Raw genomic sequence first — 19,507 nt, forward strand, 5'->3', positions numbered from 1 at the left:
TTCGTTCCTAGCAGCGGAATTTTTTGCGGACGAGCCCCGCTCGATAACCGTTTTCGCGCGGCAAACGCGGCCCCGACTAGAGATTTATCCCATAGTCCTGATCAGGTTAAGCTCATTTGGACCCAGTCAGATCCCAATAAGGTAATACTATCGGGTCCTAGTGAGTCATGTAACGCAGCGTGGATATCAGGACCTTAGTAAGGCTTAGTCAAGTCCTTATTGAGTCACCTTATGGAATCCTTATTATCCTTATTATTATTACTTTTTTTTCAAATTATGGCTCCTGATTACTCGCCACGGCTGTATTGGATGATGACATTGGAAATAAGAAATGACACGCTGAGAATTCTTTCATGTCATTTCCAAATAAAAAGATACTTGCATGAATTAATATTTTAGATCGCTTGAGCATACTTGTAAAATGTTTCGGAAAAGAAACATAAAATGAATGTCATAAGATCACAAAGTATCACAAAATGACAAGACATAAAGTAGTGTTGGAGAGAAAAGTTGCATGTCACGTGTAATTTTACAACTATTTATTGACTGCTAAAAAGAGGATAGTTTCGACAGCATTTTACAAATATATTCAAGTGATCTGAAGTGTTTTCTCAATGCGAACGTCTTTATATTTGGAAATGACAGTCAAAAATTGTTTCGTTAAAAATGCTTGATAATGCAAATCATATTAGGTACAATGAATAAGATCCCGACAAGGACCTGATTAACTGAACCATATCATATCATACACTAGGTTGGTACATTAAGGTCCTAATGTGGACCCAATCATTATAACCTTATAAAGGTCTTCCTTACTCATTTGTCGTTAGGACAGTCGTAAGGACTGACTTACTTAGGATTACCTTTCATTCACTCTATTAGGTCCTTATCAATGTTAGGTGAACACAGATCAAAATTTCTAGTCGGGGTGATTCGCGCCCGCGCGCCGTCTTGCTGCGGCAGCCGCGATGATTCGCGAGATCCGCGAGACAAAGGGATTTATCGTCACGACGTGTAAACGCGCGATGACCTCGCTGGCGCTACAATGGTGCCTGTCCTGAGGGAAGGAATAACGTCCGTGGAAACGGACGGCGGCGGGAGGATGCTAGGATGTCCTTCTTCAAGGCACGAGCCTCCGCGCGCGAGAACAGGTGCGCGTTTCGCGCATCGCTTCGCGAGGGACGGAATTCCATTAGGAGAAACGGTTGCGTCAATCCCACGGCGGAATTGTAACACGCGTGGCAGCTGAAAAATCACATGCGAATGCGCATGATCTCCCGTGTCTTTCGGCAGACTCGTCGTTGGCGCGACGATATCGACCTCATTATTCGAGGATGACGTCTCGTGTCGCTTTGAGCGCCACTTGGGTGGAGGGGAAAAGAAATCAAAGTGATCTCGCGGGTGCCATTCGGAAAAATCACGAGTGTTTAATCCGATAGCGCCGCCCGCATTTTCCCTCTTCAAAGCGCGCGAAAAGGCCGGGCCGGATCTCTCTCGCGCGATTTCCTTTCGTATGCAAATCCGTGCGCCCTTCGCGCTAAAAAAACCTTTGTTCCATATTTACGCGAAAGACGCGGGGATACGCGTCCCTGGCACGTATGAATACAGCGACGGAAATTGCACCGTGGGAGGGATCGAGGGAGGGGGGGGGGGAGGGGAAGAAAGCTCTGTCGTTCGCGCTACACCGGCTACACGAGACGCTCGTATTCACTTAAATCATCGCGTACGGAAATTTATCACTGTTTTTCCTCCGCCGGAATATCGACTGGAGGGGTCCTTGGCAGGGGAAGCTCTTGTTTCCCCAGAATCCGCATGGCTGAGCATTTCCTATACGTAAGCAAACACAGAGTGCGCGGAACGGTGCCGTCTCGCATAAATATACGGACGAGATTCACGGTGGCTGATTTAGCAAACACATTTTTTGGGAGCGCGAAAGCTGAGAAGGACTCGCGTGCTTCGCGCGGCGGTGTTCTGCAATAAAATTCGCGCAGTGTGTCACCGATTACTCGCCGGGCCGCGAAATTTCTTACAGCGAATCTTCACTGGAAGAGCAGACCGAGTCATTCAAACCGCGCCGAGTGACTCTCGACTCTCGACGGAGTAAATTCACCGCTCCGAATCGTCGGATGAACATTAACATCTGCAATGGAAAAGTGAGTCTGACGCACTCCAGCAGCGTCACGGGCCGTCCGTATTCATTCTAATCGATTGAAACATTCGTTCAAACGGAACAAGAGTCCTCTCTAAATTTCAATGAGACACTTGCTCTTGCGCGATCTCGCGAGTGCCGGTATTTTCGCTATCGCTCCGAGCAAAAATACCGCCGCTTTTCACCTCGCTTTTCACCTCGACGATCAAGACTCCGCCCGCAAGAAATTTCGAGTGGAGATCATCGAGAGCCGTCGGCCGCGTGAATCGAGGAGGAAAATTTGCGGAGAATCCAACTTCGATATATCTCTCCAAGTATATTAGAAAAGTCCGGAAATGTTTACCGAAAAAATCTCCCCTCGCGTGCGGACGCGTGGGGATTAATCTTCCGCTTGATAATCACCACCATCAATCTCGCTTCTTCTTTTCGCCGGCGGACTTATTTCCCGGATCTATCATGCGCGACACACGGTCGAAGCAGGTCGTGCAGGGAGCGGCGCGCTTCTATTCGTCCGCGCGAATCTAATTGAAAATCGAGCCTTTGGCGGAACAAGAAAAAAGAAAAAAATATCCGCCACACAGGTGGTCGTATTTCGGCGAACGCGTTCGGGTCTAATAGCAAGGAATTAATCGGCCGGCCTTCCTCAAGCTCCGCTCCGTCTTCCCTCAGCTAGCTGACCGACAGCCGGCTCTCCGATGTTATTGGCGGTTTGCCACCCGCCGCGAATGCACCTTGTCGCGGTTTTAAGCCCGTCGATCTCGTCGGGACACGTTACTCTTATTCGAGGCCGCGCTTCGATCGCGTGTCGTCGCTTAAACGGACTTCTCAACGAATTTAGGAGCGTGGTACTACGGTACTCTACGGTGTGCAAGACGAGCGAAGGATCAGTTTCAAGCGCACGTTTTCCTTCACATTCCGCGACTCAAGTCCCCCCGTCCGCCCCGTGGAGCGCGTAATTTCGCGCCGAGGAAAATTGATCAGACGGACAAGCCGAAGGAAAAAGAGACCGCGGGGGGCTATTCGACTCGGCTGCCTGTGACAAGGATAAATGTACAGACAATGTTGTCTGCCACGTTCGCGAGGTACCAAATGAGCCCCGTTTAATCATAAAACGCGTAATCTGTCAGGGAAGAAAGCACGGAGGAAACGTAGCCGGAGGGGGAAACGAGACTGCGATCGATTCGATCCGACCGCGAAGGATAAACGCGCAAACTACCGTCTCTTACAAATCCCGTCGTCCTTTCATTATCCCCTCTCGCCAGGCCCGCACAGAGTAACAGCCGCCCCCCTCGATCACAGCGTGCGTTCCCGAGACACTGGGAATTCTTAACTGAATTATTCGCCCGTATTGACAAATCCGCGCGCGCGCGCGACCCGGAGAACTCGCTGCGCCCGCGAGGCCGCTCAATCAGCCGCGGTCGAAGCGTCCGCTTCGTCCGGCGAGAGTCATCAATCGTCCGCGCGGAAGTTCCCGATTCTCGAGAGCGCCGCAGAGATAATCGAATTCCGCCGGCCACTTTGAAGACTGTTGCGCGCTAATGCAGCTGCCGAGCGCGACTTATGTCCGTTTCTACCAACCGAGGTTAATTTAACCGACTGGTTATTCCATCGGAATGGATCCAATCGCATCTCATAATTCTAGTTAACGACAAATGTGACTGGTCAATTCCGTTGGAATAACCAACCGGTTAAGTTAACCAAAGAGGTTTGGTAGAAATGGGCATTAGCCGGTTTCGGCCAAGTCGCCAACGCCGCGGTTCCTCGCGCAGCGCAGCGCAGCGTTCGTTACATGTCCCGAACTTTGCGGGCTGATCTCCATCGTCCTCGAGCGAGAACGGCTTTCTTCGACGGCTTTCTTGCGACGCGTCCGCTCCGTCCGCCGTGCGGAGGCTCGATCGCAGGCCGAGCTTCCGCGGATATCGTCGCGCGTCCTGCATTCTTCTCGCGTCATTCTTGGCGCTGTCGCCGTCATTAATATCACGCCGCAGCTCCGCCCGGCGCCAGTCATAAATCATTCCGTGCTGATGCGGCGGATTCTCCGAGCGATCGTGCTCATTCTTCTCGCTCGCCGCGTTGTTTTGTAAATTTCTCTCCTCCCCCCGCCTCGCTGGGATTTTTCTGCAGCTCGCTCGCGCGCGAATTTCTCGCGCGCGACATTATTCTCCCCGGGTGACGCTGCCTGGGCAGGCGGGAGAGAGGAGAGGAAGAAATGGGCCATGATGTAATTTGGCGGAGGGGAAGAGAGGAAGGTCTCGCGCGGAGGAAACGCACTCTCTTCGCGACCCGACGCGACGGCGAGTCAGCGCCAGGCGAGGCGGCGCACAGTGGGGCTAGATGACTTTTTTGCTTCAAAATTCTCTAGAGACCTGAATTTCCGACTGATCGACACCAATGGATGAGGGGTTGATCCTGAATAAATTCCACAGAGATCTGTCTGGCCGAAATTTTGAAAAAATTATCGGTTCAGGGTTCATGGGTTTAGGGTTCGTCTGAAAAGTTTATCGTTTAAAGTACAGTGGTCTTGGGTTCGACCTCAATGGGTTCGAGCCTATGGATACTAAATGCGAGACCCCAGAACTTATAATCAACTTTTAGAAAACTCAGAATTACAAAGCTCATCAGCTCAGCTAAAAAGTTCTAGGATTGATAGATTCCTAGGTTGATGGAGACTCAAAATCCCTCGGTCTTGTTTTAAGGGGACTGGAAGATCAGTTTACTGAAAAATCGTGTTTGTTTTTTGATAATATTTTGTGACGTACTGAATAAATGTGCAAGAATGGAAATTTTTGATATATTTATACAACATATGAAGAGTAGAAAAATTTTGTTTATTAACAAATATTCACATAAATATACGTCCACTTAAATTTTAAACGCGTTTCTCTCGAAATTTTATTGTCCAACTTTTCGCAGTGATTTCTCCGAAACTGAGCTGCGTATCGATTTGAAATTTTAAAGCAATGATATTTGTTCATCTGGCTCTCAGGTGAACCATGGACTACTCCGTCAAAATATTTCATTTCGGGATATTAATTTTTTTTATTGTAAAAGAACTGAAAATTTTGAATTTTTTTCTAATAATAGCTGCCATTTTGTTAATTTTGTTTGATTTTTTTTTATAGTGTTTCACCGGATAATGGATAAGACTCCTTAAGATTTCTAGCTAAAATTCGCTCTGATCGGACCACCGAGAGCCGAGATATTACTGCAAAAACGACAACTTGAAAAAAAAAGGAGAGTATATTTCAGCTATATATATATCGTATATTTATATGAGTACTTGTTAATAAACAAAATTTTTCTACTCTTCACATTCTTGCATATTTATTCAGTTCATCGCAAAATATTGTCAAAAACAAGCACGATTTTTCAGCAATCTGACTCTCCAGTCCCCTTAACGAGTCTATATTTGATATTTTTGTATCTTGGACATATGCGTTTTGGATTAATGGGTTTCTGGCTCAAAATCTGGTTCAAGATAAATCTCGAGATGTCTGTTGATTGGTTTCATAGTTTCAATCCGCTGAATACGCTATTAGATAGAAATAAGTGTCGAATAATGAGTATTTCACAAGTTTCTCGCGTTTAACGATAATTTTTCCTCTTTTGGGGCTAATAATTCGAGAAAAAAATTTTTTTCAAACTTTGGCAAGACAGATCTCTTCGGAATTTATTCAGGATCAACCTCATCCATTGGTGTCGATGGAAATTCAGGTCTCTAGAGAATTTTGAACCAAAGAATGTCATCTGTACGGCGGCCAGGAAACGTCTCGTCGCGTTAAGACAGGCTCGCGCAACAAGTTCGAGCATCACCGAGTCTCAGGTCGAGTCGTCTCAGGGCCGCGTATCTCTGCGCATAATCGAAAACGCGGAGACGCAATTTCGCTCTCGGATGCAGCAGCAGCAGCAGCAGCAGCAGGTCGCGCCCTACCTCGGGCTCAGGTCGGCTCTGTCAATCGGCAGATTACAATGACGATACGCGGGTCCGAATTTGCCCGGGAGATTCCATAATCACGGAGAGCCCGCCGGATCGGATTTCGCGGACGAGCGGCGAAAAGAGAAGCAAGGACGAAGGAAGGGTGCAGCAGTCGAGAACGCTTTCGTGCGACTTTCGATCACGCCTCAGCACTGAACCCCCCTCGATCTAGGCTAGTCGGCGATCTAGCTGAAGCCGAACCTAACCTAACCCCCCAGCTGCGTTCCGCGTCCCGAGGTGATAGAACGATACGTTAGGCCCCCGCGTTAGGCGCGCGCGAGTGCTGAGGTGAATGTTGACGCAATGTTGATGTGTGATTTTTCGACCTGTCCATGCAGGAGTGACCATTCTGCTGTCGCTGACAGTTTTCCTGAACCTCGTGGCAGAAAGCATGCCGACGACCTCGGACGCTGTCCCTTTAATAGGTACCTATGATTGTCAAGCAACGGTAACTCGCATTTGGCAAGCGTGTTTTTACAAGGTGTCTGTACATACAAATACATATATACATATATATTATACATGTATATATATACATATCCGTCATAAACTCGAGGCGCGCCGTGACCCGAGCTTGCGTCCGAGCAGCTCCTCTCACTTGGCGACGCCAAGAAGGGTCGCGTCGCTGATATAGCAAAGTATCGCAATTGTAAGAAAACAAACGGAGCATCGCTTGCAAAACGGAGTCCACGGGTCTCCGAATAAGCGCGCTCTCTCTCTTGTTCCAAGTTCTCCGCCGTCGAGGAGACACTCGGAGACTCGTCGCGACGCAGTTGCGTCGACAGTCTCTCAAAGTAAAGTCGCGCGAGATCCCACGTGGACATTACCACGGAATCAGACGATGCAACGGCGCGCCCCGCAGACCTTATCGCCTGTCCTTTGCGTAAATCCTACGAAGCCTCGAACGAAGTGACACAACGCGTACACAAGTAGTGAAGTGGGAGATCGAAGTCGAGGGTAGTCTAGGATGACGAGCGAGAGACTCGGGTACTATCGCGTTTGGATAATGAGCGCTCCGAGGCGAGTTCGTGAAGACCGACCGACCGAGGCAAGCAAGCAAGCAAGCAAGCAAGCAAGCAAGCAAGCAGGCAGGCAGGCAGGCAGGCAGGCGAGCAAGCCGAATCGTTTCTCCCGAAAGGACCGGCGTATATATTCGAGCAATGTATCGCTCCTAAAGAGAGCCTGCTCTCGGGAAATGGTTGGGAAATAAAAGATCGCCGCGGGAATCGGGATTATACGTTTCCCGAGAGTCGATAGCTCTCCCTTCCACGCGCTTCCAGTTTCCTCGCTTTCTCTCTCTCTCTCTCTCTCTCTCTCTCTCTCTCTATTCCCTCCCCTGGGACTTATTATCCCGTATCCCGCTCTTAATTTCTCCTCGGCCCAGGATTACGCTTAATTTCGCGAGCTCGTGTTATCTCTATCCGCGAGAAGGAGCCGGTCCGTCTTCGATGAGATCTCGACCGGCAGCCGAGCGGAGAGCTGGAATCGTCAATCTTTACGTCGTTTTCCGCGAGAATTATTCGCCCGACGAGATTATTAAAGTTTCGCGATTACGCGCGCCAGGCAATCTCGCTTCATTTCGATCCGTCGCGTCGCGGCGACACTTTTCCTCCACCACCCCTCCTGCTCCTCGGGGGCTGCTGGATGAAGGAGACGGCCGACTGGCCGGCTGGCTGGCTGGCTGGCTGGCTTCCTGTCACGGCGACCCTCGGGGTGTACGCGCGCGTGTATCCTGCGCTACCGCGCGCAAAGGAGGATGTCGCGGATTAACGTGGAAAGCTTGCAAATCCCGCTGCCGGTTATCGCATTTCGGCGATGCGGCCCGGCGGAGAGAATACACCGTGTCTCGGCTGACGAGGACGAGACGAAGGACGTTGTAGGACGCCGATCATCCGGCGCCGGCACGTTAAACTCGTCAAACGGGATTTTCCGTGGCTAATGCCAGTCGCGTCGCGACCGCCGTCCAAGTTTCCCGGCGGAGGGAGAGAACGAGCTGCCCTTCGTCCGGGAAAATCCGACGTGGCGATAAACGAGAGGTCGCGCCTTATACCTCTTCGCCGGGAAACGTCGCGAGCGTTCTTCTCTTGTCTCTCTCCCTCCTTTCGTCTTTCTTTCTTTTTATCGAAGCGAGGAAACGACATTTCCGTCGCGTCGCGGGCGAAGGTATGAAACGTTTCAATTAGTGATATAAATGGATTGCTCAGTTTAATCGAAATGTAATAGGGTGGAGGGAAAAAAAAGCAGAGAAAGAGAGAGAGAGAGAGAGAGAGAGAGAGAGGGAATAATTCGTCTCGAAAATCGTCTCTCATCTCAGACCGAAAGAACGAAGTCTCGAAGTCGAAGCAAAAGCGTAGATAGCGTCTCGCGTTGCAATATTTAGATGGCCGCAATTATCGTCCGGAATGGATCATTCGGCGGCGCGGGGAGTCATAAACGCAAAGTGACGAGCACCCGGGGGATGTAATGCTCGCAGAACGCGATCCGATTTCGCTCGTACGCGCACAGCCGGCGCGCTCATTCGCGAATGGCAAAACGCAAGGGGACACACACATGGGATGTGCCGAGATCTTTTATGTACAATTTTATTTTTACGCTTGCATCGATGGCGACCGTTACGTCGGGGCGGCAAGCAGTAAAGCAAGATGTGAATGTCACGAATAAAATCCGACAAACGAGCCGCATTACGTGCCGTCGCGTCAACGTCAGCGGCGACGACAATCAAATAGATTACGAATTAAGTTTACGCTCGCAAATGGCTCTCTCTCTCTCTCTCTCTCTCTCTCTCTCTGTCAGTCTCTGTTCTTACGGTGCGTGAAATTTATTTGATGACACTCAAACGCGGATCCTGAACGGCTTCGGAGCAACGTGTCGAGCACTTTCGTCGATCTCATCGCGTTTACGCGCTCGTTACGAAGATACTCGCATCCTTGATCCTTACGCACCGAATTGGTTACCTCAGCCCGCGCGACATATAAAAATATTTTACCGCCCTTGCGTCCTCGCTCCTTCGCTCCTAGATAGAATTTGTCCCCGAAATTTCGTTTCTGATCGTACCAAGCTTGAAAACCTGCCCTCGTAGAACGAAAGTATGTCTTATATATATATATATATATATATAAGACGTTCGTACATATATATATATAAATATAGTGTTCTATCACGTTTTTCGTCTAAGTGTCCCACGCACACATGCATACACATCCACCTGACTCGCTGTTGACTCCCTCCCCCGTCCCAATAAACGGCGGCGTGCCGAACAAGCGCGCACGAAATGCGCAAAGCAACGTAAATTTGGTGTGCGACTCGTTGTCTCTTTGTTTTTCAAAGCCAACGAAAGACGTGCTCGATGTACAAATGTTCGTTATTAGCGCAGCCTGTTGCATAATCTACACAGTCCGCCCCGCTCGCGACTTTGGCGATGAAATAATTGTTCTCTACCGCCTTTATACATATGTATATATACACATACATGTAAGTCTCGCACGAAAGAAGTCGACACGCACGCGTGTCGACGGGGAAACGTATAACCCCGACGAGCCCGCGGCGGACTCGGTGCTCGGCTGGTTGGTCGGCAAACGGATCGCAAGGGTCGAGATGGTCCATCCGCGATATTAAATATATAACGCGACGTCGATACGGACGATACGGACGGCGAAAGCCGCGGAGATCGTGGCTTTTGCATTTTCAACGGCGCGTCGTCGCGCTCTGAGCATCCTAGGCTACCTCTAACAGGTGAGACACGAGAGAGACGCGAATGTGAGCCGACGACTTCACACACGTTCGTGACTTTACACCACGCACAAGAGGTGGCTCGAGGAGAGGAAGAAGAGGGATTCGATTGGGTATAGTCTGACTTAATTAAAGTTCGCGCGGCGAGCCGCAATAGAATAACCGTTCCACACGCGGCAGGAAAATCGAGTCGCAAATCGATCGATTTTCAGACACCGCTCGCCTCTGTTGTACGACGAGAGGAAGAAGAAGAGGAAAAAAGGGGACCCGCACACGTAAAATATACACACACACACACACACACATACACACGCGCGCGCGCGCAGGGGAAGCAGCCCCTGTTGCTGCTACGTACTTTCCCTCGGGAAAGAAAGTTTAATTAAAGTCCGTGGCTGGGATAAATGCGCCGCGCGATGCATCTTAAAACAAACCCCACGAGAGTGAACGGCGCTGAGCACAAATTCGTTTAGGCGCTATCCCGTTCCCGCGAAGCGCCCTTTTCCGCCCTTTCCCAGGGCGACTCGACCACCCCGGTCGCTTCCTCCGGCGACCGAAAGTGTCACGGAGAATCGCATCCCGTTGTCAACGATTCACTTGTGCAAAGAAAGAGGGAGAGATATACATGTGGAAAGAGATTGTGTATGTGGTAGGCAGGGTGAGAGGGGGGAGTGAGAAAGAGAGGAAGAGACGGAGATATGGAGTGAGAGAGAGAGAGAGAGAGAGAGAGAGCGAGAGAGGGGGAGAGGGATCAAATCATCAGCCACGACCTCCCGTAAGCCGGGATCACCAAGAAGTTTCCGCCGCTCCTCCTTAATTAGCGAGAGCTAGCGGCGCAAGAAACTACGCGCGAGGACATCTCAGTTTCTAACGAGTGTTCGGCGAGAACGCCGTCGAGAACACCGTCGACGCACCGAGCGAGTCTCGAATCGGTTCTTAATTAGCGCGCGGCGCTGCGACGCGAGTCGCCGATTCTCCGCTGCACGCGTCTCGCGATCGAGACGAGAGTCGAGCTTCGTCCGAGAAGCAGGTGAGAACTCCGTCGGAACAGCCGAGAGCAAGCATCTCCGTCGGCACGTGATCGACACGAGAAACACGCGCTTCATTCCGCCTCGCGAAGCCTCGAAGCTTTCGAAGCCCGAGAGCGGCGACGCTCTCTCTCCTTCCTTTCGCGCGATCCACTCTTCGCCGGCGCGTTTAGAAGCGCAATTCAGCGAGGAAGCGCATCCCGGCTATTCTCGCCGGCCGAACCGGGCGAATCGGCAACAGGTATCCCGCCGACGCGGCGCGTCCACTGTGAAGATTCGCAGCGTCATCGAGATTAGAAAGCCACCGATTAGTCGCGGCAGTTTGGTCCGCGGGAGCAGCGGCGGTCGCTTCCTCTCCGGCGACGCGAGAGAGGAGCCTGCTGCCGCTGCCGTGAGTCACGGCACTCTCGGTTGAATGAAATCGCACTAATTTGGCGGCAAACAGTCGCTGCTAATTATATGCCTCCTCGCGCGGAGTCGCGCGGAGCCTCTGTCGGCTCGGCGAATTACGCAGTCGAGATAACGCGCAAAGCTGCCGGTTTGCCGAAGCAATCAACGGCGGTAATGAGTGGCTGCCTTGACTTTCCACCCTTGGCCGATCGAACTTGGTCGTTACTCGCGCCACTTGTCGTCGCGCGGACGACAACGTCTGCGCTGCCGCTGCCACGCGAGTTTCTCCTGATCCGCTCGCGATCAGAATGACGCGGGTGTCGCGCGTCTCCACGCTGCAAATTCGCTCGAGTAAAATGTTATATCAAGAGGGCGGAGCAAATAGTCGCCAAGTCGCAAGAAATACAATTGCCCGCGATGTTCGACTGGAAACGTCGGGATCTCGCGCTTAAGAGAGAACACGCGCGGCAGAGACGCGCGACGTCTTCCTCACGCACGTGACTCGAAAGCGCGGTAACAATTTGGCGCTCAACGTATCACTGCATTACGATACTCGGGCGAATTCAATGTCCGTTATCAGATTTATGCGGCCGCGGTGGCTTCGATTCGACCCCTAACGCGCGAGACGTAAAATACGTTTGATAAAAATGACGCCATTAATATATCCCTCGTAACGAATAGTCTCTTTCTCTCTCTCTCTCTCTCTCTCTCACTCTTTCTCTCCATAACGACGGACTCGTCGTCTCCGCCCTAGTCGGGCGGAAATAAATCAAAGTAATGCGTCGAACAATTTCAATCGGTCTCCATCGACTGGATGATTCCATCATCCGAATCGATGTCCGTCCGCGCCACGCGAGAGGCACTCTGTAACCATGCCGAGTCCGCCAGATGAATAACTTCGCGGCTCTCTTTATGGCGGCTGTCTCCCGCGATTAATGCTCACCGGCCGCGAAATATGACGTTCAGCTGCGCGAGCAACGAGCGCGAGCGGCGAGCCCTCTTCCCGCGACGGTGAATTTTTCGGCGAAATCGCGTTCGCGAATATTCGAGCTGATTCGCGGCGAGTCGCTCGTTCGCTCGCCCGGACGATCGTCTGTGTTTGACGCCGCGGATAAAATGCGATATCGACTGGATCGACGAGAATTCGCGTGCGCGGGAGTAAATCGAAACGCGGCCGATAAATTCCCGCTTGTAAATTGATATTTCCGCAAACCGAGACGAGCGAGACGATGACGGGCTCTCTCTCTCTCTCTCTCTCTCTTCGCTTCGCGAGCGAGAGCTCGAGGCGAGATAAAACGTTTCTAATTATCGCGAAACGCCTCGCGGCTTTCTAATTATCGGAAATGCATCGGATAACCCGAAATCGACTCGCAAATGCGCTTTAATGCCGATCAGCGAGTGTCGATTGTCGCGAATAGGGTTGCGCGCGGCCGAACGTTCGGTTGCGCGAATTTCATTAAGCGCTGCGGAATGCGCGAAATTGCGACTCGGCCGCGCCGCGAATATAAACCGTGAGAGAGAGAGAGAGAGAGAGAGAGAGAGAGAGAGAGAGAGAGGCGATTTCCCGCGAAATCGCGCCGTTTTTACGCGAGTCGACGCCCGGTATCGCGTTTTCGTCTTTGCTTTTTTCACTCCGACAATTTTCTTCTCTCCTTTGTTTTGCCGAAACGCAAAACGAGCTTCGTCAAGAGCAGTTAGACATGTCCTTTCGTTGGAGCGATTACCGTAAAATTACCGCGTAAAATCGTCCAACGACCCAGCCGCGCTGCCGCGGTGCGTCGGGCTCGACGCAGCTTGCGGTATTCAAAAAGCGATTCGGTCATGCGAACGCGCGACGAAACGGCCGATCATGTTTCCAGCGTCGAGCTTCCGGCCCGTTTCGCCCATTTTTCATACTCCGCACTTGGCACGAGATCTGGTCGCTCGGCTGCCGCGAATGACGTTTATCTAATATGGAAATGGCGAGTGATTGGCGTGACCGCGTTTAACACTGAACATTCTTTTGAGCTCGACTCGACGCTCCCACGCTCGCGCGCGTTTCGCGTCGCTTTCCGGCTCAATCGCGCTGGCATTATTTGGCGAACTCGTGGAGCGTCGTGCTTCTATTTAAGTTGCAACGATTACTCGCCGTTATGAGGAGCACGGGCATCCTCTGGTTACCGCAGAGTCTCCCCTCCCTCGAAACAACCGCGACTGCGGTCGCCGACGCGAGCTGGGAAATTTCTCGGGATCTAATTGGGATCCATCGCAGTTGCCCGAAAAAGTCGACGAGTCCCGCTGGGGAATGTACGGAGACTCGAGTTACAAGCGTAATGTTTTGAAAAATGCGATTCCGCGTCTGCGGGAAGCCAAAGTCTCCGCATGTTTTCTCTTTTCTTTTTTTACGGCTTTACCCGTTATCACCCCGATATCACGAGACTGACTGACAATTACACCGAGAACGCGCACACGCGGCTTGCAAAAGTCCCGCGAAACGTCATCATTCCAACGCAGCGGGCTGGCTGACTTCCTGGGCTCGCGCGACGCCACTAAAGTCGCCCGATCGACAGCCTCATAATTTCAGTTTCGTCCACGGCCGGAGGCGAACTCGGTTTAAATCGACGGGATAATCCATAAGGGTGACGAGAAAATAGCGCGAGACGGAAAGCCGATACGCGCGGCCGACGAACCAGCAGGCGCTTTGTGCTCTCGCAGGCCGATCATCGTCGCGCACCATGCAAATTTATGCAGGGAAGCACGGGCTATCGCGCAGAATAGTCGAGACAAACAGAGAGACAGAGAGAGAGAGAGAGAGAGAGAGAGAGGAAGGAGAAGAGAAGACAAGCCCGTCAGCCACGTCGAAGGCGATTATGCGAGCTACCGTGCCGCCTAGAGCTCCGGTCGCTATACACGCCGGCGTCCGATGCACCGATATCACGTTCCACCGCGGTGATAACGCGCGAACACGGACCCCCGCGACCATAAGTTACGCCTATCTCGAGTTTTAACGGGCGTTCGCAGCGACGTTCTTAAGATCGTCGCGCCGCCCCCGCTGCGACGATGTATTCTTAAGCGGGATGCATTTTTCAACGTCGTTGCGACTCGCGCCTCGCTCCAAAATCGCTCAGCGTGCGGCCGCATAATTGTCCGCCTCCTCTGCGAGAGACGAACAATCCGGAAGGAAAGCGACGGAGGCGTAAACGCCGAAGAAGAAGCGCTCGGAGCACGACATTCGGAATATTAACGTCGTCGTCTCATTTGCTACGACTCTCTCTCTCTCTCTCTCTCTCTCTGTCTCTCTCTGTCTCTGTCTCTCTGTCTCTGTCTCTCTGTCTCTCTGTTTCTCCTCCTCTTGGGATTCTCGATCTTCATCGTTACAGCGCGCGAGAGGGGGAGAGAGAGAGAGAGAGAGGGAGAGAGAGAGAGAGAGAGAGAGAGAGAGAGAGAGAGAGAGAGAGAGAGAGAGAGACAGAGAGATCCGAAAATCACTAGAATGAAAATTAAGGTCGGTGCTTTGCGGGATACTTTGCGGGTAAGGACTTGCAACGTAAGACTTTGTCGGGGAATCTCCGGAAGTGGGAGGAGCAGCGAGTTACTTCGCCGGACGGGATAACGAAGGGGAGTTGCTCGCAACATTTCCAAACGGCGCGAGTCGCAAACGAGCCGCGTCATCGTTATTTTTCATCCGTCGGGAGATATTTGCGCCCGGTTGCCCCTCTCTTTATTTGTTTGTCCATTTTTCGAAAAATATTTATATAGCTTTATTTTTTTCATCGGAAGTCACGACGGCTGTCGGTGTGCTGCAGCTCTCGGCTGCGGCGCGCAGCGTTAAATCCTTCGAACGAAAGTTGGCCGCGCGGGACGGCCGGGCCGGGCCGGGCTGGTAAATTATCAGCCTTCACTCTAAATCACCAAGTTCTCCCGGCCACTGGGACTTTTCACGACGAAACTGACATGACTCGCTTTTAAGGGAAAGTTGCACGTTCCGCTGAACGCGACGCGCGCGCGCGCGTTAAAATGCGAAACGTTTAATTAAAACTTCACGGCGTCCGCGCGCATAATGATTGCACCGGTTATACGTATATATATATATATATATATATATATACGTATATATCGCGTCGATATATATACCGATATATCTCGCGTCATTAATTGTTCATTTAGCGGCCGCTGGGAAACTTCCTAATTAGGAATACTATCGCCGGGCGTTTTAATGCCGGGCCAGAGGAAGGAACTTGCGCGTCGCGTCCTCATTCGTCGTCGTTGTCGCGCGCGCGCGCGCGATTTACGATTCATGTATCTTCCTTAACACGACGTTATTCGTGTTACGACTCACTCGGACGTTTCATTTATCCGACGCGATTCCGAAGGGAGAAAGAGCGAGAGGGAGGGACAGCGCGCGCGGGGGCGGCAGATGTAAAGAGAGCACGCGGCGGACGATGCAAATTTCAATTTCCATCGCGGACAGGCACCAACGATATTGAATCTCGAGATTCGCCGAGGTACAGCGAAAACGGACGATATCAAAAGTTTCCAAAATATCGGATATGCCGCTGGTACATAAGCCGTACGTGAATCGAAGTGGGGCAATAGGCGGCCCGGAGAAATCTGACGGAATGAAACATTTTCCAAGGGGGAGGTCAATCCTCCCCTCCCCCTCGCGCGAATAGTCGCCAGGACGATATTCCCCGCCGGGATCGTCCTTTATTAACAAATCACGTCTCCGCGAGCTCGCTGTTCTCGCGAAGATCGCGCGAAAACGCAAGGAGTGCAATTCTTGGACGCGAGAGCGTCGAGGAGAAGTGCTCTCGCGGCTTGTCTCGTTTCGAGACGACAATTGTCGTTGCTAATCCGCCGCGGTGGATCAGCCGCGCTGACCTTGTTCAATTGGAAACGTCTCTCCACTTGCATTGACGCTTGCGTGACAACTGTCAGTGCTTGTCGCGCGCGATCTAGTATTTTTACACGAAGCTGAGCCTCGCGATTCGCCAGGGTGGAAAGTCAACACGCGCGTGCCGATTGATTGGAAAATTAATACTGAGATAATTTACAAAGGGTAACGCGAAGCGTGCCATTCCGCCGAAACGGCGCGGCGGCGACAGCGTAATTTTGCAGACTGCAGGAGAATTAAGGGGCATTGATTATCGAGCGGGTAAAAATACGCTATTGTCGACGCGGCGCGACTCGATTCGAAATATCCTAGGCCGGAGCGCGGCGCATTATCGAGTGGCGGGCACGGTTAATGCATTGTGCATCCAACGCGGCCGTGGAGATCGACATGCCCGATAAGTCCGCCATGACGCAGCCTTGTCAAAAAAAAAAAGAAAAAACGAAAAGGAAGGTATCACGACGGGGATATTTCGCGGCCGTGGCCCGATCGGCGCAACGGTGCGATGAATTCCGACGTGAATCAAATGAAACGTAAAATCCGCGAATTTTTAACTCCTCGACAAGCCGGCCGGGCGTGCTCCATTTTGCGATTCTCCGATATGTGATTCGGCTGTTGCTTTAAATAAAATCGTCGTGACTAAATAAAACACCCGGAATGTGTGTCGGCCGTATATAAATCCCGCCATTTTATTTTAACGAACTCGCGACGGTTCCGGGGGCCTCCCCGAAACGGCGCTGCAGCTCTTGCGCTCTCGAGGCCGCGAGTACACTCGACCAGAGAGCATTGTCAATATCCAGACACGCGGAGTACTCGTCGACTCGGACTCACTCGAGTCCATCGGAGATGTCCGCCGGTCGCACGACTGCTCACCGAGTACTGAGTACTCGCGACTATTACGAGGCGAAAGCACCAATGCTAGCAGGATACCTAATTCTGAAGTTCTCATTATCTTGGTCCTTAATCCTTGAACACTAGGATGTTTCTGTTACCCCCCATTACCAAGACAGATGAATTCTCACCCACAATTTTTTTACTACTTTCTTCTGAATGCATATGAATTATAAAGGTTCGGCAAAAAAAATTTGCAGCAGCGTTTGTAAAACAGTTTTGAGTCATGTACAATCTTTTAGAGGAAAACCAACAACCCTTCGCTGTAGAAAAGATCTTTTCTTTCAGCATAAATGGTCTAAGACGACATTCATGAACATCATAAGTCCTTCCCTTGAAAGTACAAAAAATATACATTACCGTTTGGTTCATGTAGTTAAAATTACTTTTATCTAGCAAAAAATGTCATCGGCTAAATCTTCCATCCTGGTGTTTAAGAATTAAACACGGATATTCTCAAATCTACGACATCCAATACACGCGTGTATATTCTGTTGAAAGTTGAAGTATCCGAATTTAAAGTATCGGGATTTAAATGAGATCGTGCAAAGTTAGGTTTCAACATCGGTACTTTTGCCTCACCTCAGGCCTGCGGAAAGCAGAAACAGCCGGTTGACGGCGAGATCAGCCGCTGCGAGAATTGATAACGGCAAATGGCAAATGAGTATTAGCGACTATTACCGTCGACTATTAACTCCCGATGTCCCGCTGCCCGAATAATAGTCGCAAATTCGGGAGTGCCAGAGAATAGTCGGCTATTACGCGGACGCAGAAATTACACGAGTTTTTGTACTCGACAAGCGCTCGAGCACTCGTCCCTCCGAGACCCCGAAATTGATCGGCTGGCAAATTGAAGAGAGCCGCTTTTTGTCGCATAGGGGGCAGGTAAGCTCTTCTTAAGCAGCCATTAAACTCATATCGCTCGATTGTTCCATTTAACATCGTCTCTCGACTCGCTCGTCACTCGCTCTCGAATCCACCCTCGGCCGGCTCCTTTCTTCGCGAATCGCGCCTCAGCGAGTGAAGCAGGCATGAGCGATTCGCCGTCTCTCCCCCGGCGAAATTATCCGAACCGCCGAAACTGATCGACTGAAACTGTCTGCTGCTCGGACGAGCGCGGATAAAGTCGCGAAAAGTCGCAGGGCGACGCGAAGACGGCGAGATTCCAGCTCGTTTACTCGATCGCTCGACTTCACTCCCCCCTCCCCCCCCCCGCCGTCTCGCGCTTCGCCCAGACTTCAACATCCGGCGCGGCTTCAACTTCACGCGCGCGGGTATCGCAGGACACGCGCGAGTTCACCGCTCCTGCGCGTATCGCAGCTTCGTGTGCGCGATTAAGGCGCGGCAGGAACTTGCCGCTCGGCAGGGAGGCAGAAAGGGAGAGAGAAAGTCGTATCGACACGTGGCACGAGGTAGGAGAGCGACAAGGTATCGCAGCGAGGTTTCTCTCGAATTCGAGGGAATCTACACAATAGTTGTCCTTATCTGTATAATTTGGCTTGGCCGCAGAGTTTCAACTCGCGCGCGCAGGCCCCGCCGCCATTCGCTCCCGTATATCGCCGAGCAATTTCGAGGCGGGCTCGCAAATCGTCTTGTCTCTCACACGCTCCCCCTCCCCCCTTCTCTCTCTCTCTCTCTCTCTCCCTCTCTCTCTCTCTCTCTCTCTCTCTGGTGATCCAGGACAGCTCGGCTAATTGTGTTCCTGCAATCCGGGTCTGCGGTCGGACTCGAAGCATTTTCGTAGGCGTTAGTGGCTCCATCGGTTACTGATGGCGACCGCGCGCCGACCGCACCTCGCGATGGCGGTGCGTTCGTGTAATGCTCAGGTGCGAGACGGCTTTGTGTCGACGTAGGGTCGAGCCTTGCGACGATGGACACAGCCGATCGATCGATCGATCGATCGATCGCTCATTCGCACGTGCATCCATGAATCGCGTGGTCGTACTTTCTCCACGACGACCTGACGGCGGTCGTCTCGAGACTGCCTCTTTGAGAGAAAGAGAGAGAGAGAGAGAGAGAGAGAGAGAGAGAGAGAGTGAGAGTGAGAGAGAGAGAGAGAGAGAGCAGTCCCCTGTACCTCACGTCGGCAATTTCTTTCGAGAGATGCGCTTTTCCAAGAGTCCACCCGCATCCGAGACACCCGGTAAGTATCGGGCGCGCGCTGGTAATCCGCATCTCGCGGAATCTTCGTCACACGTCGCAGGTGACGGCGAAGAAGGCCGCCCACTCGATCATTCGCCGTTTGATCGACGAGCCGAGAGAGATGAGATGAGATGAGAAACGGGATCTCAGCGAAGGCGGCCGGCGTTCTTTAATCGCCCGGCCCGTGTCCGGGAACGATCGATAGGGAAACCGCGCGATCGAGCGCGGATCGGGCTCGATCGACGATTCGGCTCCTCGTTGGCGTGGGGACACGCTCCTCTCCGCAGAGAAGCGCACGTTCGGCAATTTACTCTCATCATTCGCCGACCAAAGCG

General features: G+C 51.7%; 2 protein-coding genes across 5 annotated transcripts in view; one reads left to right on the forward strand and one right to left on the reverse strand.

Moving 5' to 3' along the window:
* Nucleotides 1-19,507, forward strand: part of nAChRalpha6 (nicotinic acetylcholine receptor alpha6) — a 295,193-nt gene that overhangs the window by 200,114 nt on the left and 75,572 nt on the right. For 2 of the 4 annotated variants that reach the window (XM_025304355.1, XM_025304356.1), the window contains exon 9: nt 6,464-6,550. The exons of the other annotated variants lie outside the window; for them this stretch is intronic. In XM_025304355.1, coding sequence (XP_025160140.1) covers nt 6,464-6,550 — 87 coding nt within the window. The remainder of the gene's footprint in view (nt 1-6,463; nt 6,551-19,507) is intronic. 4 annotated transcript variants of the gene reach the window in all.
* The window catches only part of LOC112589792 (uncharacterized), a 156,420-nt gene that overhangs the window by 65,392 nt on the left and 71,521 nt on the right, over nt 1-19,507 (reverse strand). The window lies entirely within an intron of this gene.

The sequence above is a fragment of the Harpegnathos saltator genome, unplaced genomic scaffold (assembly GCF_003227715.2).
Source record: "Harpegnathos saltator strain DR-91 unplaced genomic scaffold, Hsal_v8.6 scaffold60, whole genome shotgun sequence".
NCBI lineage: Eukaryota > Metazoa > Arthropoda > Insecta > Hymenoptera > Formicidae > Harpegnathos > Harpegnathos saltator.